The following is a 25,182-nucleotide window of genomic DNA, read 5'->3' on the forward strand; positions in this document are numbered from 1 at the left end:
AGTTCTGTTTAAATTCTGGTCTGTCAAAGTGTTAGAATTGTAATGAGCTCATTCTCGCCGCCATGTCTTGTGGCTTTATCAACAGGCGTTATTCGCGAGGCCGAAAGTTTCTGTATGAAGAAGAAATCCAAAAGCTCATCGAAGGTGGAGAAAAGTTGAAAAGGAAGACCATTTCAACGCTTGCAGTCGATGACAACTATCGAAGTCGGCTCGTAAAGACCACGAATTTAAACGAAACGCTGAGCAAACTCCAGCAGTTTGGCTCGGGTATATGTCGAATCGAAGTCGCTCAAGAGAATGGCCCTAACTACACTGGAACTGGTTTTCATTTTGGTGATGGATGGATTCTCACTGCTGCTCACGTTCTTCGAAATCGTGATAAAGTTAACTTTGCAAGATTCGTTTTCTTCCCGCCAGGAACTGAAATTTCATTTGAAGCGAGGCCCCGAAGAGCAATAGTTCACCGCTTGCTTCCCGCAGGTCGAAGGCCTGATTATCATAACCGAGATATCGTATTGGTCAAACTTGGCTTTCAGTACACTTACGGGAGGAAAAAAGATGATCTGGAAGAATGGGAAATAGACGAGCAGCAACTCCTTGAGCAGTCCGATTTGTTCAATTTTACCTCGTTGTTGGAAAAAACATTCACTCCCACCGGAGATGAGCAATTCAGCTTGAAATCCACGGATCCACTAACAATTATTCATTTTGGCAGTGGACAAAATGACCGCAAGAAATTTGCATACGACATCGAAACGTATGAAGTGTACAAACATATGGATCTAAAAGTGATCAACTTTGCGTTTTCCTTTGATAGCGGAGCATCGGGTTGCCCTGTAATTCAGCGTGTCGGGGAGAAGTGGATCCTAGTGGGTGTGTTTTTTGGCGGGGCCTATTATGAAAATGAAGCCAATTCAATCATAACAGGGCAAGCTTTGGTCTGGAACCAAGAAGTCGTTCAACACATTGAAGCTGGACGGGAAGCTGTCGACAAGATGTCCAGTTTCAAGCAGTATAATGTGTTTATTCCGTTCTCTGAGAGAGCTCAGCTTGTACTAGAGACCAAAGTGAAGGAAGCCGCTGACCTCGCCGTAAAACATCGCATCTTGATTCTGTGATCCCATCTCCAAACTGTTTTTGACTCAAACATAGCGTACTTATGACTTGTCAGTAACGATATCGTGTAGGACCGAATATCAACTTAGCTCATTAACAAGTGTTAAGAAGTATGGAAATGAAAGCAAAAGCATGACATGTACTAAGGCTTACGCCTGAGTGGCGGGAAAAATAAAACTATGTATGCAAAGTATGTGAGTCACGTCAGCCCGCGATTTTCTGTCAAGACGCCGTTCACTTGAAAATAACTACATGGACTTTGTCATCTTTCGGTCTCGACCGCGTAGCGTGATCGCGAGTACTAACTCTCTTCAGCGAAATTTCGTATTTACGTTCTTACCCACTGTGTTTCAAAATCCCTGATTTTAAATCATAGTTATTGAATGCGTATTACAAGCTGGCGCCGTATAATTAGCTAGTAAGTCTGAACAGAGAGAGAAATATTTCAACATGATCAATTCCCGCGCCACGTCAGATTCGTGTGGCTGAACTGACTCATATGTCGCACGGTGACACAAATGAGCTCGATTTCATCTTCTTTGGCCATTAAGTTCACAACAAAATGAAATGAAGAGAGGGTCACCCACCTTACGCTCAAGGTCTCGAGTCGCTTTTGTTTCGATGTTTGATATTTCAAGTGTAACAAGCCCCTTCTGTGTGCTCACATGGGTAGTCTGTCAAGGGCGAAAAAGAAAACTTTTCCAAGTGGAGATGTAGCCGAAGTGTAGCCTCGCCTGAAATGAGGCTAACCCGCCCCCTACCTTGAATGAAAAGCGAAACGTGAGATACTACCACACAACAGCAGAGGCCCCGTGTCCGGCATCGGTTAATTGATAGGCAGTCACATTAATCAATCCCTACACTGTTGTTTGAATATGTTTCTTGTGGTGCTAATGAGGAGACTTCAATTCAGCCGAATAGAACAACAACGAAACATTATCCTCTATAAAGAGATTAGAAAGAGTCTTTTAAAGTATCACTGGTTGGATAAACTGAGCCTTGGGTTTCATATATAGAGTTGAGAGGCTCATTGCTAACTTGAACCTCTGAGAGATAAAGCTATCGGGAGTGACGCCGAGAGAAATTGGCTTATCAACGACATGCGAAATTTAAAAAAGTGCGAGTTAACTTGTTGGTCTAATTGGCTGAAACAAGAGCCATACATAAATTGTTACACCTTTGAAAAAAAAAACACTTGAAACCGTTCGGTAAAACAAATAGAGTGGATAAGAAAGACCAAACATAACCAGCGCACACTCCCTGAGTCCCACAGCCAATAAGCTCACAGAAAAACTTAGTTTCACGGTTCAGACTCATTGCGTTCGACTGACAAACTACGCCCTCGCTTAGTTCTGATGATGAATTAGTTCCTGTTATTGAAGACTCTTTTTCTCAGGAGTAATTTCTTCCGGAAAATCATTTAACGTGATTTATTGTTGCCCTTGACTTCAAACCTTATTTATGTTTGCTTAACGTTTAACATGTTTTGCCCTTTATTTTCTTCTTTTTCTTTGGTCTTGCGTTTTTAACTGATGAGGAGAGAACTAGTAACAATATTTGTTACACCCATTTTGAAATCACTGGTGGTCCCTGCAATCTGATTGGCTCTATTTGGTGCGATTTATTCACGAATCGCACCATTTTTTGCTTTAAATCGCATCTTTTTCCCAGCCAATGAGGAAGCTACACTAAAAATGAAACAACCAATCAGATATCAAGGCTTGTTCAAAGTAACCAATCAAATTGCAGGAAAATGAAAGACAAAGAGTATCATTGGCAAATTTTGCAACCTTTGTTTCCAAAACTCTTACTTCCCCCCCCCCCCCCAAAAAAAAAATGGATCAATTTAATTTCAAACTGGCTTAGTACTGCATCAATAAAATATTTGAACTGACCAAGGCCTGTATTTGGGCGATTTCAAAATGAATGTAATAAAGTGATAATTGAATCTCGTGTCGTACAATTTTAGTCTGAAATCACGCGTATGATTTCAGCCCAAATTGCACTCCAGTCAGTTCAATTACCATCATTAATCATCTTCCATCATAATTATCTACGTCATAATCACGCATGGTACAACAGAGTGTCAGAGACGAATGTTTCGTCGCTGTCAAGGTTTCACTATGAAGCCTTTTCTAGCACTCAGCTGCAGAGCACTGCTTCTGTTGTTAATTCTAAACGAAGGTGTAGAGTGTCGGCCAATACAAGGTACGAAACGTAAGGTGTCGGAAGCGCCATTGTTAAGTACTGTATCGGATTAATAGCCCGTTACAGAGACTTTTATCAACAGACCGAACCACTAGGCACGCCGAAATTAGCAAACATTGCTCGCATCCAATTGTTTATGCATTAGAAAAATGCGAACGGGTTGGTTGACTCAGTTTGTTTAAAGCCACAATTATTTCATGACATAATTGAGGTGATGTTTAATCCCTGATCCCTGATTGATAAGCAACGCCTAAGCTATTTCCTCATGCCAGCACAAGCCGCGCGCGCCCGTGATTATTATTATTATTATTTTTTTATTTTTTTTTTGCTTTACTAAACAATAGAAACCACAGGTCAATACTACATAGGTTTCGGATTGTTCGATATAAACGAGATATTTTTTCTCGCATTTCACTAAATTTTAGCACGTCAAAGGTCGTGAAATCATAGGGTTCTTCAGTTATGTTCCAGACATAACGAGGGTAATCATGCACAGTTTTTTATTTAAGTTTTTTCCACCGGCCTTTGGTTTTCCAATCTTTTTGCATTTTGAACCACGGAAAAGGAAATAAATTGCAACTCACTCCTCCGCTTTTCAAGAGATCAGTCACTTTCCCCTTACAGATCATGGTATCAATTTTGTTTTATAGTCAGTGGTGTGCTATCGGCTCATTTGATTGGAAATTGATGTAAATCGGTATTTTATTTTCAGAAGTAAAGGCCGGCTGCATTTGTTTCTCAAAGTAAGATTTGTTATGATAGCGTTCAGCACACGACAACTTCAAGCGTGCAGCTGCCAGTGAACAGAATTTTAAAGTGCTTAATGGAAGCCGTGTTTGGAGGTGGTTTTCATATTCCAGTCCTCCGTAACTAATCGCGTTTTGATTGAATGAAGGTTTCACATAATTTTTTCAAACTGAGAGATCCTGAAGGTTATGACTCGATGAAAATGATTTTTTAAATGGAGCTGCTGTAACAAGATTTTTAACAACACACCTCTAATGTGCATTATCGAATACGATTAACTTCGATTCTGGCACGGTAAATGCGAAACGTTAGCTTTATTAAAGGTTGTTCGATGTGTCTAGGTATCATTCAGAAGTGAAACACATGAGGTAAAGTGCTTTAAACTAGCTTAATTATAGCACCGGTCAATGTTACCTCTCTTTATATCATCTATGTATTTATCAGATTGGGATGAAAACTATCCTGTCGATGACGAGGATTGGAGCAGTGAAAGTAGACGTGATGGTTCAGGTGCAGGTTCAGGTTCATTGAATGTTCCTAACACTCCTAAAAAGAATCTCGTATCAACGGTTCACACAGCGAAGTCCAAGCACGAGGCCGCAACTGAAAGTGGCGGGGGTGGAGCTCTATGGTTGGTGGTGGTTATTTTTGTAGTCGCGGCAGCTGTGGCCCTGGTCTTTTTTCGCAGGTAAAGACGAGCGAGTGAAGTATTCATTATAATTTAGCTCGCATCAGCTACTTGTCACGGAATCATTTACTCTGTCCCTACAATATCACCCCTGAATCGAACATGAAGGTCACCAGAAAAAAAGGAAACTAAAGAAGCTCCTGATTGTTACACAAATTCTCCTTTTCAGCACCTAAGGAAATGTATCGAGAAAAGTATGAGGATTATGCATACTAATGTAAGAATGTAAAGGGTTAAAGGAGAAGTACGTATCAGAGACCGATCAGTGTTCATCTCCCCCGGTAAAAAGGAGATATGATCCTATGAAACTGACTGCGTTTGAAGGGTGAGACCAAAAATAACCAAAACTTTAAAAAATTGTCTTCGACAATAGACGTTGCCATTTTGAATCCTGGAAAGCAACCTGATTTCTCCTTTGACACGCAAAACCATCCTTTACTTTTCTATTTAACAACTCTTGGCGAGATGTTTGCGCAGTTAGTAGTCTTGCGAAAGGGCAATTTCAACACAATGATTTACAGCGAAAATCAGAGCAGCAGCTGTCGGAGAACCGCATGTACTGTTTTGCATTTACGGCCAAGTAACTTAGTTGTCCATTTACATTTACATTTACCATATTACAAGCATTCCCTCTCTACAAGGCTTATATGCTCGGATTCGGATTTGAGACCCCGCTCTCAAAAACATTAAGACTTGGGGCTGTGGTTAGGGTGGCGGGCAAACTGTTCCACTGCTTTATAGGTAAAACGCTGTATGATCGAGTTTTCAGCACGTTGGGAGACTGTTCTCAAAAAAGTATGGAAACTCTCTGAAATCTCGAAAAGCGGTGATTAGTAAATTTCTATGTATAGATCTGAACAGCGGAAATAATAGTCACATGTTATCTGGAGCCGGCAAACTCGCCTTTTGAGATGAAATAGAAAAGGAGAAAGAATGAACAATGAAGTCTTGTGGAGATATGTCGATCACTTCAAAACAGAAGTTCAATTAATTTGAAACACTGTATGCGATTTCAATTATTGTTGCGAAAGCCATATATAGTAAATGGAAAGTCCACAAAAGAAATAAGTTCATTTCAACAGCACGAGTAGCTAATTACTAAAAAAAATAAACCATTGGTAAACATGTTGGCAGATCTTGGTGCACAGCAGTCGTTGGAAAACTTGAAAGGTATATAAAGGGTGAAAAGATTGGCCAACAAGTTTCTTCCAACCAATCCGCCCTTAAAGAGGCCCGAGTTAAAGTTGGCAAACAAAAATCACGGGAAAATCGAAAAGTTCTCAAAGCCCTTAGCAAGGACCAAGGGGTATGCACCGAGAAGGAAGAACTGGCTATAGCTCGCTCCATCATTTCTCCAAGCATCGAAACAAGGAAAAAGAACTCTGAGGCTTTACATACTAGATCGGTATGTACAAAGACTCCGAAAGAGGAGTCCATCAGAGTTAAAAATGAATATAGGAATTACTGAAAGGGTGACCTCGTTATATAATGTGCGCATCATCTTACTAACCAATGGGCATGTAGGTTTAGCACCTTCATAAAGTAACGTCGTTTGAGTACTTTTTTGGTAAAATCCATGTAAGAAAGATAAATTGTCAGGTAGTCTTGTCATTAACACATCGCAGTGCTTCAAGCTGACACCAATTGTGCCGCCCTGATGAGCACTGCCTACTGGCGATACAAGGTTTGCCTTTCGTTTATTAGAAAATATAATTTTTCTGCATAGATTGGTCGGCAGTCTTAATCTAAGCCTTCTCCCTTCCCAACTATCATACCTAAGAGAGTTCGAGCACTCGTTGCGTTTCTGAGTTAGAAACATACTGACAGTCGGGCTATAATTTTCTATACAGTGTGTTCGTGTTGCCACTTCCAAGTCTCGACGTAAGAGCTCGTTCGGAGAAGACCTTCAGTCAGCACAGTATGTCTTTGCGAATGCTCCTGCTAAGTATGCTCAGATTGTACATACTGAAGGAGAAGAGCCGAAAGAATCGATCCAAAAAGACTTTAGCAGCAAAGCTGTTAAGTCTGACCTCTCACGGTAAGGTATGTTAATACTGACGTAATAACCTCTCCTGTTCACCAGGAAAGGAAATTTTACCAAACATCATCAACTTTTACACAAGAAGCTCACACAGAACATAAATGAGGGCAAAACCATCAACAGCCTCACTAGCTAAAGAGAAAGTAACGCTATGGCTACAAGACGATCTCCATTCGTAAGCTCAGTGTCATTCGTATCTTATTTTGTCCCAAATTCTAATAAAACCGATGTTAGTTAGTCTGTGACGGTCACAACCGAGTAAAGAAACCTATTAACTTGTGATTCTTTTTTTCTTTTAGGCCTGGTTCAACTTTCAATTCTGGATCACTGGAAATCTCATTCCCCTTTTTAACGTTTCATGAAGGATCTTTGCAACGTTTACTAACCTTCTGTCATTTCTACGTGTTTTAAAGACTTTTTTTTTTCATTTTCCCACTAATACACGAACCCTGAAACGTGACTCTACAAATAACTTTTAAGATCACTATATACGTTTAGCTTTCTAATCAGAGTGAAAATGATTCGTAACGTTTATTTCCTCTATTTCTTTCTTTTCTTCAAAAGTTTTGTTTCATTTATATGAACCCTAAAACTCGATACTACATATAAGTTTTAAAAGCTCTTGATTCTTGTTTCCACAATGAAAATATTTGGAGCATTTGAATACAATGCCAAAGAGTAAACTTTCTGTAATCTGTTAATCTATTCCATTCCAATTACTTGACGACTCCCGATGGGAAACAGATGAACAAAGAATTTAACATTACTCAGACGTATACTGCACGTATACTGTTTTGAAGCCAACGGTAAATAAACACTATTTCTGAATACCCGTGCGTCGTAATTTCATTCGATGTCGTAACCTGTTTTGCAAGCTCTTTAAAAATTTGGAGTTTACTTGTAAAATGGGTAAAAATCTGGGGAATTTATATGATTTACAAGCTCTTTACTTACTGCACTAAAACCACTACTCATCATGAATACTTCAGTTGACGTCCTAACAGACTACTTCCATACAAACTCGCATTAGACAGATCTATTAAAAATGGTACTGGGACTGAGTGGAGTCCAATTCAGTCTGTCATTATACAAGTGATTACAAAATCGAACGACCTCGAGGAGGAGGTGTGATTTCTTATTCACGAGTATGACCCCAGACAGAATGGGACGACACGAAGTCTTGTTACCAATTAATTAAAGCTATGACGAAATTTGAGAATTAAACTAGATATCGGTTATACTTTTCCACATGAAAAAAGACAATTGTTAATTCGGCGAAATGCGCGACAACAGCTCGATCATGACGCTCGCTGTCCACTTACACAGGCATGATAGTTCAACTGTCCTATTGCACTGTCTAGTTACAAGCATGACAAGTACACTGTCCTATTAGTGCTCAAATCGGGCTAGTTACAACCAATCACGCTCGAAAATGTTAAAAAATCCTTACCCACAGACACCGAATGGTTTTAAGATATGTTTTTTCGTTTATTTTTTCTTTTATTAATGACAACAGAAAACCGACTCACATTGGGAATGAACTTTAGCCTTTGACTTACATCATCCCTAGCCAATGAAACGTAACAACATGAAGTGTCTGTAAGACTGAGATAAATATCTCATCGCAACATCCGTAGTCTTCCAAGAGAAGAAACACCTAGCATTAGTCTTGTTTTAAGCGCAGATGCAACAAACATCTTTTAGAAAACTCGACTGCCTGAAGCCGTTACAGTTTCCTTAACGAACTGTTTGTTTAACATTTATCACCGTGAGTTACTTATCACGAGCTCGTCAGTGTTCACATAGAGTTCGATTTAATGTTTCATTAGACAGTATTGATCGCTGTATTATCTCGTTTTAACGCTTTTGTTGTTGTTTGCTGCGCGCCTTTCTTCACACTCGGGGTCTGTTAATGTATCATGGTTCTTTATTTTCTTGGATGCTCATGACACCTACAAAGCACGAAAACCAACACACAGTTTCACCGAAGAATAGCTAGAGTATTGTCACATTCCTTTTGTTAATCTAAGCTAAACTAACATAAGTTAAACTCTACTTCAAACATTGCTTTCCTTATGTATTTAAACCTCAAACATTCTGCTCCAATTTGTAGCCACTTCAGCTCTTGTTCAGATTGTAAGAGAGATAATTCTTCCTTGTTCGTTGCAATTGATTTGAGATTTCTCACTCGTCTTGAATAAAAATTATCCGATATCTCTCAGCATTCCTTAGCAATTTTCCTCAGATGGATGGCTCATGGTACTCGCCTTTCTTTTGATCGATTTTAAAAGATATTTGTGTAAGCAGCATATGAAGCTCAGGCACTTCAGTTTGGTCAGTTTGTTCTTCAGTCTCTACTTTTTCTCTTCACTCTTGGAGTTTTACGTCCATAAGTACGTCTCGTTCGTCTCCGCCCGAGTTCATACCTGCTAGTGTTGGGTTTTATCACTTAGTAGGACTAATCAATGCTCTCCAAGCGTTTAACACAGCAAGCCACAGACTGAATATTCCTGAACCTTTGTTCACTCCTGTTGAAAGCAAAATTAGGAGCAAGATTTCACGGTGCACTCAAGTAATGTATCATAATTTTTTTCCGAGAATGAAAAGGATGAAAATTAAACGAAAATTAACGCGAATAGGAAAATGCTAACGAGGCGTTAAGGAGAATTAACCCTGAAAAAGGACTTCCTACAAGGGGTTAGTATTCCAGAACAGTAACAAAAAGACAACTTTCCGATGAAAAGTTACCTTGATAACTACTTGCTGAGATGAAGCAGTAAATGAAAAACACAAGGATAATCATTCTCACAAGAATCCTCGTTTTCTGATGGAAGAGGACGATCCGGTACAGGCTCTGAAGCTTTTGTACGACTGCCCTCACTCTTAGCCATCTATTGGCAACACCTACCGAAATGAAAAATGGAAAAAAAAAAACATACTAAAATTTGAACACATTAAGAACGGAAAACTGTAGTTATTTCATTCTATTAGGTCTACAACTTTAAATCCATGGCAATCAGTTCTTTGCATTAACCTTTCAACTCTCAAGACGTAATTGTTAATTCTCCCCATAACTGCTAAAAATTTCATTGTAAGTCAGTTAGAAGAATTTGGTGTCAGACTATGATTATAACTTCTACCTGATAAGTTTGAGTATTCTCGTTATCTTTTTGAAGGATAATGTATGAATATCGTGGGGAGAAGTTAAATGTTAATCACTTCAGCAAGTGTATGGTTTAAGGCATTCTCAGATATATTATAGAGTTCTTCTGTAATAAAATCAATTGTCACAGCTTTTTATGAAATAAATCCATTCCAATGGCTGGCAAATTGGAGCATATGACCTGAGGCTGAAATACAGTTTGAAAAATGTACAGTTGGCCTGAAAAGCATAGTTCTCAAGGCAACTATGAAAATTTGAAGACAGTTCATGACCGACCGGTATCTTCCACCAATATTTCAGGGCTTTGAATGCTTATGTTTGGCTCACACCCCTATGTTAATTTTGTTGCATCATACGGTGGTTCTGAAGCCTACAAAAATAGCACATACTACAGAACAAAAATGTTACAAGAGCCATTACTGTGGCTGCACAATTAGGTGATCCCTTGAAACATTAATAGTAAGTTACTAAGTGTACTTAACATGTTCTGCTGGAAGTTGAGCAGGGGCTGTTAGCTCATGTGACATGTTACACCTTTCAACCTAACATCCAAAGATAATGACAAAAAGTCAAAAAGTAAGCTTTCATAGATGAACGCACAGAGTCTAAATTTGTAGTGTTATATACATTTTTTTTATAGTTTTGGTTCAACAGTGGTCATTTACTTTGTCAAAATACTTAAAATGAGTTTCAGCTAAAATTGATGATATTTGCATGGATGGGTAAAGAGAGCAGACCTTTTAATTGCTTATAAATAAAAGAGCTTTTAGGTTGATTGGGTCAACTGTAAGAGCATCCTGAAAGAGGATACAAGTACAGAAAAATGGAAACTGTAACTTCATTCTGACGATAGAGTGAAACAGCAACAGTGGAGAACCCCTGCCAAAAAAATTTCTCTAATGTGATATTTTACTTATTTAAATACTAATTATATCGTGAAGTCAATCATAAAATACCTTCTCATCAGCAAAAGGTTTTGTGAACTGGAAAAGTACCTGGAAGAGAAATGTAAAACTATTTACAATATTGAGGGTGTCCAAAAGATGCTTGGGAATCTCACAGGGGAGAAAGATCTAATAAGCCAAAAATGTTGCAGAATAGTAAGAAAAGTGAAGGTTTTTTCTCTAGGTTTTTCCATTTGACTATTATAAATGTAGCTAGGAACCTGAAAATTGCATTGATGGTTTTAAGAATTAGACACATTTCTCTTTTTAAATCTATTAACAGTTTGGGTAGCCACAGTTTCAAGAAAAATGTTTCATTATGAACTTGAGTTTGAGCTTTGTCAGGCTGTTTTAAGTCTTTTTAGTATCATAAGAGAGTACTTTCACTCAGAGTGTTTTCAAGAGATAGTTATTTTCCTAAAAGGTGTTAAGGTTCTAAAGTAATAATAATAAATAGTAATAATGGGATTAAGCAGCGGACATTCTATGAGGTGTCTCTTCTTGTCCTCTGATCCCAAATTGAACTGAAATTTGTAATATTGGTTTTTGTGGAGGGAAGAAAAGTGGAAAACCCAGAGAAAACCCCTAAGATCAAGGAAAAGGACCAATCAAAACTCAACCCACATGTAACACCAGGTCTGGGAATCCAACCCATGCCACAGTGGGGGGAGGTGAGCCCTTTCAGTTCTATACCATCCTCGTTATCCACAATGCCAACTTACTATACTTCTAACCTGTTTCTCACTGGAAGGAATGACTTGATTGGTCTCCAGAAAACATTTTATCTCCTCATGCAATTGTTGGGGAAAGAGAATATGTTTGACATAAACTTCTGCTATTTTCACATATTTAACTTGAGAGAAATTATCTTCACAAGAAAGCCAATCCTGAACAAGTTTCCCAGCCTCCTTGTACTTTGATGCTTTCAGAAGAAGACACACACTGCAAAGAATACAAAATTTAGCTCTTGGGAAACAAAGTGTTGAGCCCCTTGCTGAAAAAATAATAAAATAACAATTAATTCCATATGTTTCAAGGTAAAACACTCCAAAATTAAATTCATTTTAATAACTTCAGAACTAGAGAGAGGTCACAATTGTTAACTTTAACAACCATTTTTAAGAGCTCCTGATTTATTGCAATGTCTGAAATTCAATTAGGAGAACACCTATGTAATCCATCCCAAATATTCCTTGGATATCACTGAATACATCCTTACCTTCATTACTATTTTTCATAAATATATCTTGTTTTTCTGCCCGAGGCTGTAGGCCTCAAGTGGTACTCAAGACCTTGGGCACAGTTTTTTCTGATACAGACCTCCCAGCCGGCAAATAACATTTATATATTGTTCAAATGTAGTTACATGATCAATTAAAACTAGATCACTATTAAACTTGCCACAATTCCAAGGCTTCTGTTGGAAACTTTCTAAAATGTTCAAATGCTTTAGTGGTGAATGTAACAGCTTTTTGACACTGGTTTATTTCTGCAAAGGCTTGAATTCCAATAACTGCAAAATGTGTCCATTGATCTGAATTCCTACATGTGGTAAAATAGCAAAATTCTACACTCAATGGAACGATATTATCCAATGTTCCTGTAAATTATCATCAAACTGGTATTACCACATCTGTATTTAAAATAAGATTTGCATTCAGTTCAAGAGAGTATAATTAATTGATCCAATACTGAATTCTCTGAAATAACATTACAAGAATTGTATGGTTGAAAGTAAGTCACTGGTGGTCTGTCATCCCCAGAAGGAACAATCATATTCCATTCGATCTCTCTTATTTTAAATAATAATTTGTTTCCTTGAGGATCAACTTTGATTGCTACGAAATTTTACCGTTGAAAACCCAACCACATTTACGACTTTCATTTAAGACGAATCTCAGCTGGCCTTGATATTGGCTATATATCTTTTAGTTACGCTCAAACCTGAATAAATCGTTGGACAGGTGAGAGTCATCTCTCCTCTTCGAGACAAGTTCAAAGGCTCCCGTGCATACCTCCAACACATCATCAAACCGACGAAGAACTAAGAGTGACTTCGCTCTGTGCAACAGCTGAGAAATATCGTAATCAATGCCCTGGCAAGAGATATCCATCCGGATGAAGTCAGAAAATTACTATTGAATCCCATACCCCTCGCTCATAGCTTATGCGGCGGCCTGGGAACGACGGAGCAAACAGGGGCAGTCCCGTCAGCTCACGATAGGGAAATGTGGGACAATAGCAATTTAATTGATAAAAAATGTTCAGTGGAAAATGGCGATTAAGTAAAGTCGATGTGTTAACCTGTGAAAGGCTGCGCAATCAAATTTTCTAGGACGAAAAGCAAGAAGAAAGGCAATTTCTGCGGGACGTGAGAAATTGTATTTGTGGCAGCTGTGCCTCATCGCATGCGCGAAAAAGAGCGATCACTTCATAAGTCATTAGGCATTACACAATTTTTCAGGTCGAATGGCTTTTGAAGGATGGTCTCGTAGAAGTTGTCTGACATAGTTCTGGAACTCAATTTATCGTAAAAATGTTTTGTTTCTGTTCTGTCTATTAACAAGTTTGTTTTATTCGCTGAGTTCATTTGATCTGCATGAGTCAGTTCCTTTTAATCTATAATTGTTACGTTTTGAGAACGTTTATCGTCCCTCCATACTCGTAAATGTTTAGAGTTGATGATGTAAATTGGCCACCATAAAGAGTTGTTTTAAGTTAATATTTTGCTTCATTGACTTGTCACAGTGATTATCACTGTCACTTTCTCTGTAACTCGCGCTGTCACCATCACTGTCATTGCCTCTGTCACTTTCACTACCTCTGTCACTTTCACTACATATGTGAATGTCTCTCACTGACCCTCACTGCCTCCATCTCTTCACTGTTTCTGTATCACTCTGTCACCCTGACGGTCACTCTCGCAATTCCTGTCATTGTAACTGTCATAATAACAGTCGATTGTCACTCTCAATGTGTCTCTGTCATTGTCACTCACACTCATTGTTATTGTCTATGTCAGTCACACATGGGTCTTTGTCATTATCACTGTCACTTTTAATGTCTTTGTCAATTCAATGTCACTGTCGCTGTCATCATCACTAGCATCGTCACTGTTTCTGTTACTGTCTTTGTCACTCCCAATAACGCTAACTGTCTCCTTCTTTGTCATACTAAACCTATCGCCAAACCTAAACCCTGACCCCTGCCCTAAACCATAACTCCTACCTCACCCTCATCACATCCCTGGGGCCCTTAACTGTAACGCTTACCATAGCCATTATCCACGACTGTATTTCCCAGTATCCATATGTCTTGATCGTCGACAAAGACACTGTCTCTGTCTTTGTCTCGGTCACTGTCATTCCCCCTCTCACTCTCACTGTCAACGTCAGTGTCACTGTCAACGTCAGTGTCAGTGTCACTGTCATTCTCACTATCAGTCTCTGTAATTGTCACTCACTGACTCCGTCATTTTTACTTTCATTGCATTATCACAGCCTCACCGTCAATGTCACTTTCCATGTCTCTCATTGTCACTGCCAGTGTTATTGTCAGTGTCAGAGTCAATACACTGTCAACGTCAACGTCATTGTTAAAGTCGCTTTTACTATAACCATCGATGTCTCTATCACTGCACCTGTCACTCTCATTATCAACAATACTGTCATTGTATCTGTCACTGTCGCTGTGATTGACTACTTTTCAGTTTCTATGCATTGTAATTTTAAGCCAAGGTCGTAGAGAACTTCGCAGAAGACTTTTCTGGTTTTGTCATCAATCCTTGCTCTCCTATTTTTAAATACCGCTAGTCCGTCTAAGTATGCAGTTGACAGATAGTGTAATATGTTGAGCCTGACTAACTCACAAACCTCTGCGCCAACACAACAGCCCATAGCGACATCAAACATCAGCTTTTACCTCTTTCGACCCTAGGTTCATTCTTGTCGAACAATAGTACTTTCCTAGGGCGCACATTAATTTCAATGTCCTCGTTTGTGGTAGCGGTAAGTTACTTGGCATATCTGACTGATCGAGATAGTAGCTGTTCAGTTTTTTTGGACTTAACAAGTTCATTAGCTTTGGAGGGCCTTGGTGTAGTACAAGCTAAGTTATCAAGTTTGGGCCAAACGAAGGGTCGTCGAAAGTGACAAACAACAGGTCACGGTATATGTTCCATTTTATTTAACTCCTTCTATGAATAAGTACATTTACAAAAAAGGTTAATACAGGCTGAGTCAGAGGAAACACCTTAAAAATCTTTTACCGAAACAAAAACACCCAAAACACAAAGGTGTTTCCTTACAGTAGGGCCTCCTGCTGTATAACAAGGCAAACTAACACGTTCACAACTTGATAAAACACAAAGTCATCTTCTTAGCATGTGCTGATATGAGAACATTCTAAAATAAATTATGTGAATGTATCTACTGTTCTGTGACCTTGGATAGAGTCAGCGCATCTCTAAGCATGTGATCTCGTAAATTCCACAAAGCATCCACAGCATTTTCATAGTCGCCATAACCACACCCCAGCCACTGAATTGGTAACTGAGCCAGTTGTTGAGGCGTCATACTGGAAGCATCAGGTTTGCGAGCCTGGTTCCAATTGCTCATATGAGGGATCCCATCACGAAGTCCTTCAATGTACCTCAGATAAGCATCGGAATGATGTAACCTTTGAGGTTTAGGTGGTGGAGCGAGAAATATGGGGGGCGGCTAAAAAATAAGAAACACAATTAAAAAAAACAGAATCAGGCACAGATAACGAGTATAATTTCACAAAAATTATGTCTCCAAACCTTTTTATTAGTTGATTGTCTTACCGCTTCCTTAGGGGGTGGTATAGTTGCTACGTGTGGAGCCACTTGCTGCTGCTGTTGCTGCAGCTGTTGTTGTGGTGGTGGTTGTTGCTGCTGTTGGTGTTGTTGCTGCTGCTGCTGCTGCTGTTGTACTTGTTGAGGATAGTGCGGCTGTTGCTGCTGCTGCTGCTGCTGTTGTTGCATTGTGCTGATCTGGTTCACTTGCTGTTGGAAATTAAACTGCTGTTGTTGTGGAGCAGGACTGTACTGCTGCTTGAGTTGTTGCTGATGCTGTTGTGGAAAGCCTACAATTTGAGCTGAAGAGGGATAAATCAAGAATTACACATATTTGGTGTCCTTGTCGTAAAAGAAAAGCTTAAAATTTCCGACTTATAAACAATAACATATGTTGTCTGACACGTTACATTTTGAGTGATGGTTATGATTTCCACCTGTACATAAGATCAAGAGAAGAGTGGTACAGCAAGGTGATTAAGTGTTACCTGCCGGTGCTGCAGATTGTTGTGCAGGTTGCTGTGTAATGCCACTCATACCCATGTTCATATGCATCATGCCTGACACCGGTGAGGTATTTGAAGCCATACCACTCACTCCAGCATTTCCTTGATAAAGAGCTGTGAAAATATCAGACACAATACAATACAAACCTTTTGACACTTGAATGAAAGTTGTGCAAGAAATAACATTGAGAAAGACCATAGATATCACTCATATAATATCCTGCATAGGTCTCCTTTAACATCCATTATTTCAAAAGCATCATATTTGTAATTAGATGAATTATCGAAATTACAGATTTAAAGCTGCTTGAAGTCATACGACTTTATCACCTATCTAAATCATTAGGGGCGCCTCCGCAGCCATTAAAACAAGTCCTAAAAACGTTGACATTCGTGGAACCTCATAACTCATGACTATTTAAGGTGATTCCCTAAAAACAAAAGTTGTCACGATCTTTTGGAAACTTCTGTTGAATATTCCCTACGAATCTATGTTTGAGAACTAAAAAAAAAGGTACGTAGCCGTGCTTGCTAAAGAGATATGATGGGTCACGCTTGCCCGATTTGGGCCTGTACTGGTACTAATCGTGCGCATTATTTCATCGGTTCGATGAACACTTGGCAGTAGGTTTTCAGTAGCTTTAAGTGGGGCTATGTCAAGTAACACTTCAATAATAACTTGATAGGTAAGAAGTCTCCAATGTATGGAATATATGTAATATAAAATTTGTGAAAAAATCTTGCAATTTTATTCAGTATCAACTTAAAACGTTCCTTGAGTCTGTGCTTTCAAGGTCATAATTTGCATTTTCGAGTCAGGGGCTTCGTGCATGCTGTAGCCATTAGTTTTTTTCTTACAGCTAATTTTTCTGTTTCAAAGGAGATAAACTGTACACCAAAATTATGCCAAAAAAATAGGTCACCGTGTGCGTTCAGAACTTAAGAACGTTGTAGCTCGTTTATCTCACCCTGTTCAGCAGAACCGAGCTAGTGTGACGCGTAACTAGTAAACATGCGCGCTGTAAGACTTTTTAAATTTAATAACCCATCGTGAGCATTTGTTACGCGGTCGAGTAGAACGCCTTGACTTCTAAACTCTTGCGGATTCCGCCTATATTCACTAATCACGAACCATACCTCACTAACACTAACTTTTTAATTAAACCTAAATACGTTCACTCATTGTGTTGTCAAAGCGTCAGTCAAAGTCAAAGACACCAGCTTTTCTCAAGACTACTCTGACCCAAACGATACCAAAAATTGCGTGATCGACTGCTTTCCCAGTTCCTACCCAATAACTGCACCACAATTGACTGTGATGAGACTGGAAAGAAGGTACAAACAAACCTTGCAATAAATCGTCAACAGAAAAATAATTCCGAGAAATAATTTCTAAATTAAACAGAGTTATAGACTTCGACAAACCTTGCTGCATGGCTTGGGGAGTTATCCGTCCTCCTATGTAAGCATTTCCTTGCATTTGATTGGCTGTCTGAGAAAATTGATTTCCCCCAGGAATTGTGGCCATTATGTGAGCTGACACTCCATTAGCGCCTGCTGAGGGCGCAGTAACAGGGGTGGCAGCCGTGCGCTGAGCAGTTGAAGGCTCTGGAGTAGAAGTAACCAGCGCTGCCCGGTGTTTTGGAAAATAGTTCCTATTGAGAAAGAATGATTACTGTCAACATGCTCATCACATGGCTCTCCCAATTTGAAAAATTTACGAGAGAAGAAAAAAACTTCTTTTCAGACCCAGCCTTCCTTCGATTGCACTCTACTATCGACCACCACTGTCAGTGAGATGAAACAACCGGTTTGTTCAGGTAACGATGTTCAGCCAAGGCCGGGACTACGAAGTTATGAACACAACCTTGTATATGAGAGTTCTATCTTCTTATCCCAAGTTAGTAAGTAACTTGGAAAATCACAATTGTAAGTAAAAGCACTGTCTGAAAAACATTCACTTGACGGAGTGAAAACTCACTTGCTTCTTTGCTGCTGAGTAATTTGCTTCGGTTGACCTGTTAAATGCACCTCCCAGCAATGCCTGAATAACTTAGAACTTGCATTAAATGGTCTGCAAGGACAAATGGAAAATGACCAAATAATCCAAAGGAACAACAGCAAAAGATTACCTACGTTAAAAGGGAGTTCCGCACCAAACCAAATAACATTCCATGCCTTAGTTTTTCAGTAAGTTAGCTAATATCTAAGAATGTTTAGTGAATACCAATGGATAGAGCAGAAACTAATTTGAAGTTGGAGAAGTTTTCTTGTTGGGCGAATCAATTAGGATTCTGAGGTCCATGGTTCGAAAAGCGGTTGGCATTAGTCCGGCATTGAAATTCAACCTTATTTTCATATTTCCTGCAAAACAATATTTAGTTAGGGAAAGTTTCTCCCATTTTGACGACTGGTGACTCCACAGATGGAATGTTTTTTTATTACAAGTGAAGCTAAAAAATTAAAGCATTCATTAAACTTAAATAGTCACTAATTCTGAGTCATGGAGTGTACCTGAGTCCACGCCGTACCCTTGTGCATGTGCTCCACAGGCAATGAAACAATCCATCTTCTATATTAAGGGAATAATCCTCAAGTTATGGTCAAATCGAACTTTCCTAACTTATCGCTAAGGGATCTTAAAGAAGATTGCTGATAAATCAACACAGTTCATGTTGACAGGCACAAATATCTTTTGGGCGCGAGTCAGAGTCATTTCAACCCAAGCCCCTTAGTGAGGGTTAAAATGACTCTCAGAAGGATCCAAAATATATTGATGCTCTAGAATATAAAATGTATCATTATCATTACTTCGGAGGTCAATGAGGAAATAAAAATTGAAAAAGTCTGAAAAGTCACACGAGCCTGTGAGCGAGCTAAAATGCTGGACAAAGAGGTATTGATGTACATTTTTAATATACCTGCTTGGAGTTATTAAAGAATATATTTTCCTTTAAAAGGAAATTTTAAAAAGGCTGTCTCTTCTCTTTATTATAATCGGGAGTGCATGGGAACATGCAATTTGTTAAGTTTAAATTCCATACTTTCAACCTTTTAGGGGTGGAATGCGAGATATTGGATCAACTATTTCTTTACTTGTGACTACTTGGTGCTCACCTGATTTGCGGAGATGACATGTGCTGTCTAACAGATGTATCCTCATATCGTGAAGATCCTCATACTGATAATCACAACCTTTCCATAAACACTCATACACAAAAATAGGGCCAGTTGGAATAGTTTGTCCACTGTCAACAGAACCCTAAAGAGACAGAAACATCAGAGCACAGGTAAATGATCAAACAGATTCAAGGAAGAGAGTATCATCTATACTTCCAGCCGACATCAACTGAACCAAATCGTCCCATTAATACTGACGTTACTTTCACTGACTTGGTTCTTGAAAGAGAAATCAATATATCTACACCCAAAAACTGCATTATCTCACAAATTTGGTCGTCATGCTATTTGTCTAATTGACTGAACAAAACAAAGAAAGGACGCAAATAAAGATAACCTAACATATTTATCATAAGTTACTTACAAACAAGTCAAAATTAGCAACAATTCATACATTTGAGAAAACGCCAAGGTACAATTTCGAGTACAATAAATTGTCTTCATTTATTAACACACCTCAGATTCACTCTGGGAAAGCTGCAGTTGAGCTCTTGCTTCATAGTCAGCTTTCTTCTGTGCACTTATATTGCGCCACTATTCGGAAAAAAGGGAAAGACATTAGCAAATATATAACTGCAAACTGAGAGGACTTTGGTTGCAATTCATGACAAATGGCCCTTCCACGTCCATTCGAATCAAGCTTATTCTCATTGAACCATGATAAACAGCATTCTCGACAATAGTTGTACTAGAGCTAAGCTATCATCAAGAAAATATACAAAACTTTCTTTTTACAATATATTGAAAATTGATAGCCTAAGAGTGACGTATTAAGGACTTACCTCCACTCCAATGATGCGGCTGATCTCACCAAATGCATACTCTGGGTGTTCCTTTCTGATGCTTGACCTCATTTCATGAGAAAATAAAAGGTACCCAGACTGACCTCTCTGTTTTTTTGGCTTCTAGAAGAGAAAAAGAATCCTAAAGTTATCCCAAAAATAGGTATCAAGACCTTTAAATAAAAAATAATAATATTTTCGTACATATTCCCAATTTCTGTGTTTTGTTAAAAGGCCAAAAGGTTGAATTAAGTGATTCCTTTCATATAAGTGTGACTTGGATTTGTTTACGAAGTGCGTCTCGTGCCTTGTTTGTTTTATAACCCTCACGAAGGAATGCTATTTATTTAGTGACACTTTTTTGATCATTTGTGCAGTAACATGGTAGAGTTTGATGATGAAGAGGCAATAACAAATCCAGTGAGTGACAAGAACAGGAGGAGAAGTTTGAGCCATAGCCCTACCACAGGACTACCACACCAGCATCTGAACCATTGGTTACACTGCGGACCATTCAAAGGGTTACGCGGATATGGTTCGTTGTTACTGAGAAATGATCGCAGTCAACGTTTTATCCCTACCCTCCCTACCCTCCTCTACACCTTATTATAACTAAAAAAAATTCCTTCATTCCAGTAAATTACTTCACTTCAATGTAAAAAAAGTCATTCTGTTTATATTCTCCAATTAACTCCTTCAGTCATTGACAGTAATAAAACTCTTGACATATCCCTTGACATTTACATGCCAATGACAAACTTTAATCCTTGGATGGAGTACAGTTAACATAAAAAAGACAGCTCTGACCTTGCTTCCGTCGCCAGTCGACTCTGTCAAATTCAAGGCTGGGGAATGACTACGCTCTTCTTCTAACAGATCCAGGTCTTCAATTAAGAGACGAGAGGGGACCTAAAACCACAAAAAACACAACTCAGTTCACAGGGGTGTTGTAGTTTGCTCATAAACTAAGTTCATCTCAAAACTCTTCTTATAACCGTGCACATATGATATTCCACTTTCACTAAGTCAGTATTGATGCACTGAACAACAACAGCATGAACAACGTTTGGGAGAAAAGAGAGAGCTAATACAGGTATGTCTAAGTACTTAACACCAACATTCACCAACCTTCACTGGGCTGATTGGTTTTTCAAAGAAATAGTATTCATCCTCTTGCACACTGACAGTCAAAGTATAACGCTGGAAAATAAAACAGTAAGGTAAGAAACTAAACCGTGAAGATAATTAAACATGAACATTTCTTATGACATACTTCGTGACGTCCTCTGTAATTCATCAAGTCTTGACTTTTTTTTACGAAATATTTTGAAATACTTATGCAGTAAATATTTTATTCACAAAATAAAAATTCCGGGGAAAACGACAGACCAAGTTGCTTAGTGATTTTCTTGGTTGTGATGCAGAGAAATGAATGCAATCGAAGAGCGAGACAGACTGCACAAACGAAAGTACGAAATTATTGAGTCATTTAAATATGAAAATGGCCAGCTGAACTAGGCGTTGTGCGGTCTTGAACTTTTGATGATTTCACTGAAGTGATAAACAGTGCTCTGGAAGACCTACCAAGCTTTCAAACGATCAGAAAAAAGAAAATCCTCTAAAAGGTGAATTATGATAAACTTTTGCGCACCCTTGCGTTCAAGAGAGAGGCTGTAAGAAGTTAAAGAGTTCAGTTTGCAGATGATCCATGTAAACCATAAAATTAGGTTACTGGTAGAGCATACGTACACCGTGAGAAAATCAAGCTTTTAACTACAGATGGACATGAAATGTTGTCAAGCGTATCAGTGTCATTTATCATTGTTCCCCTTAATAATTTTCATGTTGGACGTCAAACGAACGATATAGGTGTACCTTGAGACCTTTCAGTTTTCTGAATTGTCCTTCTTCTTCATCATATCTCGCTTCGTTCAGGTAAATATCTTTTTCTGGAATTTCTGTGGGCCGACCTGTTGCCGAACAAGCCAAATAAACAGAAAAACATTCAGTCATGACCAAACAAATGAAACGAAAGTCTTCGTTAAGAGGAAAAATGTTCATCAGCATGACAAAGAACCTGGCTTAAGTAAAAGCTTTCTCAGTTAGATATCAAATTCAACCTTCTTCTTATAAGGCGAAAAAAATATTTTCTTAAGACAAAATGTAGCGCTTGAGTACAAAATACAGAATCTATGAGAACATTAAAAAGGCAATCTCTCTACAATGAGTTTCTAAATGACTGACTCATTACGGTGTGTAAGAACAAAATCTCCTGGTACTAAACAGTATGATCTTACATCTGACGTATTCCCTGAATGGCAGCACACAGCATTTTCCTGCAATGGCGCCAGTAGGCAAGGTTTCTTCTAGTGAGCTAAGGAACACTTCCTTTTCATAAAACATCCTGGTGGGTAGATGCTGAGTACTAGCAGGTGTAATAAACCAAGGCCCGTGAAACCATGCATGTCCACTATGGTACAGAAACAAAGTATTCAGTTAAAGTAAGAATGAAATAATAACGAGAGCGGGGGTTTCTGTAAAAACTGGTTATCTCCGCTCTATCGCCGCCTGTAAAATCTCTTACCGCTGTCTGTTTAGTTTATGGGCAGGCTCTTTTGTTCAGATTTCGCCTTATGGCACAGCCACCTTAAACTTCGACTTAGATTTAAGATGAGACTTCAAACTTTGTTGAAGAAAAAAAAGAAAAAGAATTGAAGGATAAGCCAAACCAACTATCAGTAACTTGGTCACATCCAGATCGGGAAAAAGAATTTCAAAACCTTAGACAAGTGACGAACAATGAATTCTTTAGCCACAATACCCAAAGCAACATTTTCCCTGCATGTGTTTTATTTCTTACCTTCTGTCTGTCCACAACTTATCAATTCTGGACATGCACAGAAATCCCTCATCTGACCTGACATAGACACAGTCTCCTGTAAACAGTAATAACGGTTAAATTACAGTACTTCAAGTGAGGTCTTAATCCAGTCCCTTCTGCGGTTATTCACATTATAATTTAAAAAAACACAACACTTTAAGTTTCAGGCCAATAATTCTTTCTCGCTCATACACATACCTAATATTACAATACTGAGAAAACATGAACGAGGCAAGGTAGTCCAATAGCAAAAAAAGTGACTGCTTACCAAGCTTGAAGGGAGTGTCTCTCACACAGAACTGTTCATAATAAATAGAACCTTCCTCCGCATTTTGAGGAGACTCCAAAACCACATTCTGAAAACACATTTTACAATTAATCGCATTTCAACTTACAAGGCAGGCGTAATCATGTTTTGCCTTTAGTGTTCTACTATTTCTTCGGTTGAATCTTTTTAAAGGAACCATTCACTCGTTATCAAAGAGTTTTGCGACCACAGGAACATTAGTCTGCGATTTATACGACTACTTTCTTTATTTGTGATCGCAAATGTAAGTTATTTAGTGTACGTGTCTGTTTCATTTCATGTAACCAACAATGGTGGGAGTTATGTTATTACAGTGAGCATTAAAATGAATGATCCAAAAACAAATTACTAAGTGCAGTGGTTAGTTTCCTTACCTTTTTCGCATCTTGGACAGGTGCTTCTTCTGAATCAATTTCCATTGGCTGTGCAGTGTTGCCTTTTTTGTTGACAAAAACAGATGGAACACGTCTCGGGTGGAGAGGTTCCTCTCTTGCGACATGACTAACTTTTGATGGAGGTAAAGACCACACCTATCACAGGATTACAATCAAATGCGATTAAGCTAGTCGGTAAAGGCTCAACTCTTACTTCATGGTAAATCAAATGCGATTGAGCTGGTCAGCGAATGTTCAAGCCTTACTTTACGGTAAATTAAATACGATAGAGCTCAGTCAGCAAAGACTCAGATTATCAACAAGCTACGTCATCACGTTACGCCTATTGCAGTATGTGTTGTGCAGTGTTATGACGACAGTTGACTCAGTCATTACTTGAACAGGTGTGACTGTATTGGAATAACTACGATGACGCACGAAACAAAGTGGCCCGGCAAAAGTTTTAAAATGAGCTCCAGAGCTTATTTGTAGATTTTCACTACAATAAATATATACTCAGTCACAGTCTATCAAATTCAAAACAACAAGTAAAGCCTCTTTCTACCAAGGAAATGTACCTTTATCTTTTTAAACGACTTCGTCTTGACATTGTATCTTGATTCACAAACAAAAACATCCTCATCCTTGAAATTCTGCAAAAAAGTTTCGGAGATTATGATGAAGGTGTATCAGAGGTTCTTCCAAGAAGAAGAGAGCAAGGCTTGGTAAATGTTTTCAAATCAGATACAATGGTAATTTTACACTTAGGGGCCACCCACTACTTACCCCCACGGGGGAGGGGCCGGGGATCACATGGTTTTCAGGGGAATGGAAGGGGATCAGTCGTTGCCAACAGTGTTAAAGAGGGGACATCAGAAAATTGACTGCCTATGAGAGGGGGATCATAAGAATATTGGAGAACCTTATAGGGGGATCGGGTAAATTCTATCGCAACACAAATAGGTGATGAGCAATGACCAGTCCCTTAGCGAAACCTGCAGACCCAATTGAAGTGGCCAAATGGCACGGTGCCGTCTACATAACGCTATGTGAGAAAAAAATGCTAATAAAAAAAAATTTATGCTAATAATATTAGTAGCGACAGCGGAATCAAAATTTCTTAAAGCATGCTTATGAACAAACCAAATGAATTACAGCTGGTCTCCAACAAAACCAATGAGGAATAACATGCACCAGTCGGAATAATAATGAGGATCCAAATTTACCAACAATAGGACGCCAAAATATAGCAATAGCTGCCTGTTTTCAGTTCGTATCCTCAAATTTATTAATTTCTTCCATTAACCAAGTTCGTGAAAAGGCGGAAAATCATCTTTCGATCTAACTAAATTCCTTTTTCTCTCAGCATCTCAAGAACGTCAATAAGGCGGTTAACCAGAAGAAAGTTCGATCTGTCGCTCGATTATAC

General features: G+C 38.7%; 4 protein-coding genes across 8 annotated transcripts in view; 2 read left to right on the forward strand and 2 right to left on the reverse strand.

The window, feature by feature from the left end:
* LOC113671055 (uncharacterized) lies at nt 1–1,306 on the forward strand. The gene has a single exon (XM_027187265.2). It carries the CDS (start codon nt 63–65, stop codon nt 1,116–1,118), a length of 1,056 nt encoding a protein of 351 aa, XP_027043066.2. The 5' UTR covers nt 1–62; the 3' UTR covers nt 1,119–1,306.
* Nucleotides 1,307–3,082: 1,776 nt separating this feature from the next.
* Nucleotides 3,083–7,628, forward strand: LOC113671054 (uncharacterized). 2 transcript variants are annotated; one of them, XM_089207581.1, is made up of 5 exons: nt 3,083–3,324; nt 4,516–4,759; nt 5,894–6,164; nt 6,610–6,797; nt 7,100–7,628. In XM_089207581.1, exons 1-5 carry the CDS (start codon nt 3,213–3,215, stop codon nt 7,209–7,211), a joined length of 927 nt encoding a protein of 308 aa, XP_089063707.1. In that variant the 5' UTR covers nt 3,083–3,212; the 3' UTR covers nt 7,212–7,628. The 2 variants fall into 2 exon arrangements, with proteins under 2 accessions (XP_089063707.1, XP_089063708.1); XM_089207582.1 differs by having other exon boundaries at nt 3,084–3,324; nt 6,610–6,802.
* LOC113671053 (peroxisome assembly protein 26) lies at nt 7,331–13,076 on the reverse strand. Of its 3 annotated transcripts, XM_027187261.2 has the most exons (8): nt 12,852–13,076; nt 12,309–12,449; nt 11,642–11,849; nt 10,920–10,958; nt 10,445–10,505; nt 9,549–9,704; nt 9,227–9,328; nt 8,268–8,752 (listed from the first exon to the last, which is right to left on the reverse strand). In XM_027187261.2, the coding sequence occupies exons 1-7, from the start codon at nt 13,019–13,021 to the stop codon at nt 9,246–9,248; spliced, it is 858 nt and encodes a 285-aa protein (XP_027043062.2). In that variant the 5' UTR covers nt 13,022–13,076; the 3' UTR covers nt 8,268–8,752; nt 9,227–9,245. The 3 variants fall into 3 exon arrangements, with proteins under 3 accessions (XP_027043064.2, XP_027043062.2, XP_027043061.2); XM_027187263.2 differs by having other exon boundaries at nt 7,331–9,328; nt 12,923–13,056; XM_027187260.2 differs by having other exon boundaries at nt 8,268–9,328.
* Nucleotides 13,077–15,069: 1,993 nt separating this feature from the next.
* The window catches only part of LOC113671049 (protein polybromo-1), a 32,368-nt gene continuing 22,255 nt past the window's right edge, over nt 15,070–25,182 (reverse strand). For both annotated transcript variants that reach the window (XM_027187256.2, XM_089207565.1), the window contains 17 exons: nt 24,332–24,406; nt 23,754–23,909; nt 23,341–23,428; nt 23,052–23,127; nt 22,489–22,661; nt 22,067–22,161; nt 21,320–21,391; nt 20,999–21,100; nt 20,192–20,314; nt 19,866–19,943; nt 19,347–19,491; nt 18,744–18,801; nt 18,211–18,303; nt 17,655–17,884; nt 16,212–16,343; nt 15,733–16,025; nt 15,070–15,625 (listed from right to left, as the gene is read on the reverse strand). In XM_027187256.2, the coding sequence (XP_027043057.2) occupies nt 15,335–15,625; nt 15,733–16,025; nt 16,212–16,343; nt 17,655–17,884; nt 18,211–18,303; nt 18,744–18,801; nt 19,347–19,491; nt 19,866–19,943; nt 20,192–20,314; nt 20,999–21,100; nt 21,320–21,391; nt 22,067–22,161; nt 22,489–22,661; nt 23,052–23,127; nt 23,341–23,428; nt 23,754–23,909; nt 24,332–24,406 (2,280 nt within the window). In that variant the 3' untranslated portion in view covers nt 15,070–15,334. The remainder of the gene's footprint in view (nt 15,626–15,732; nt 16,026–16,211; nt 16,344–17,654; nt 17,885–18,210; nt 18,304–18,743; nt 18,802–19,346; nt 19,492–19,865; nt 19,944–20,191; nt 20,315–20,998; nt 21,101–21,319; nt 21,392–22,066; nt 22,162–22,488; nt 22,662–23,051; nt 23,128–23,340; nt 23,429–23,753; nt 23,910–24,331; nt 24,407–25,182) is intronic.

This window comes from Pocillopora damicornis, chromosome 5, assembly GCF_964200805.1.
Source record: "Pocillopora damicornis chromosome 5, jaPocDami1.2, whole genome shotgun sequence".
Lineage (NCBI taxonomy): Eukaryota > Metazoa > Cnidaria > Anthozoa > Scleractinia > Pocilloporidae > Pocillopora > Pocillopora damicornis.

Coding starts and splice junctions, on each gene's coding strand:
- LOC113671055 (XM_027187265.2), top strand. CDS start 63: ATGTCTTGTGGCTTTATCAACAGGCGTTATTCGCGAGGCCGAAAGTTT.
- LOC113671054 (XM_089207581.1), top strand. CDS start 3,213: ATGTTTCGTCGCTGTCAAGGTTTCACTATGAAGCCTTTTCTAGCACTC. Junction 4,760..5,893: donor GCCCTGGTCTTTTTTCGCAG/GTAAAGACGAGC, acceptor ACATGTTGGCAG/ATCTTGGTGCACAGCAGTCG. Junction 6,798..7,099: donor GTTAAGTCTGACCTCTCACG/GTAAGGTATGTT, acceptor TTTTTCTTTTAG/GCCTGGTTCAACTTTCAATT.
- LOC113671053 (XM_027187261.2), bottom strand. CDS start 13,021: ATGGATATCTCTTGCCAGGGCATTGATTACGATATTTCTCAGCTGTTG. Junction 11,850..12,308: donor ACAGAAGCCTTGGAATTGTG/GCAAGTTTAATA, acceptor TATTCTTTGCAG/TGTGTGTCTTCTTCTGAAAG. Junction 9,329..9,548: donor CTCAGCAAGTAGTTATCAAG/GTAACTTTTCAT, acceptor TGCTTTCAACAG/GAGTGAACAAAGGTTCAGGA.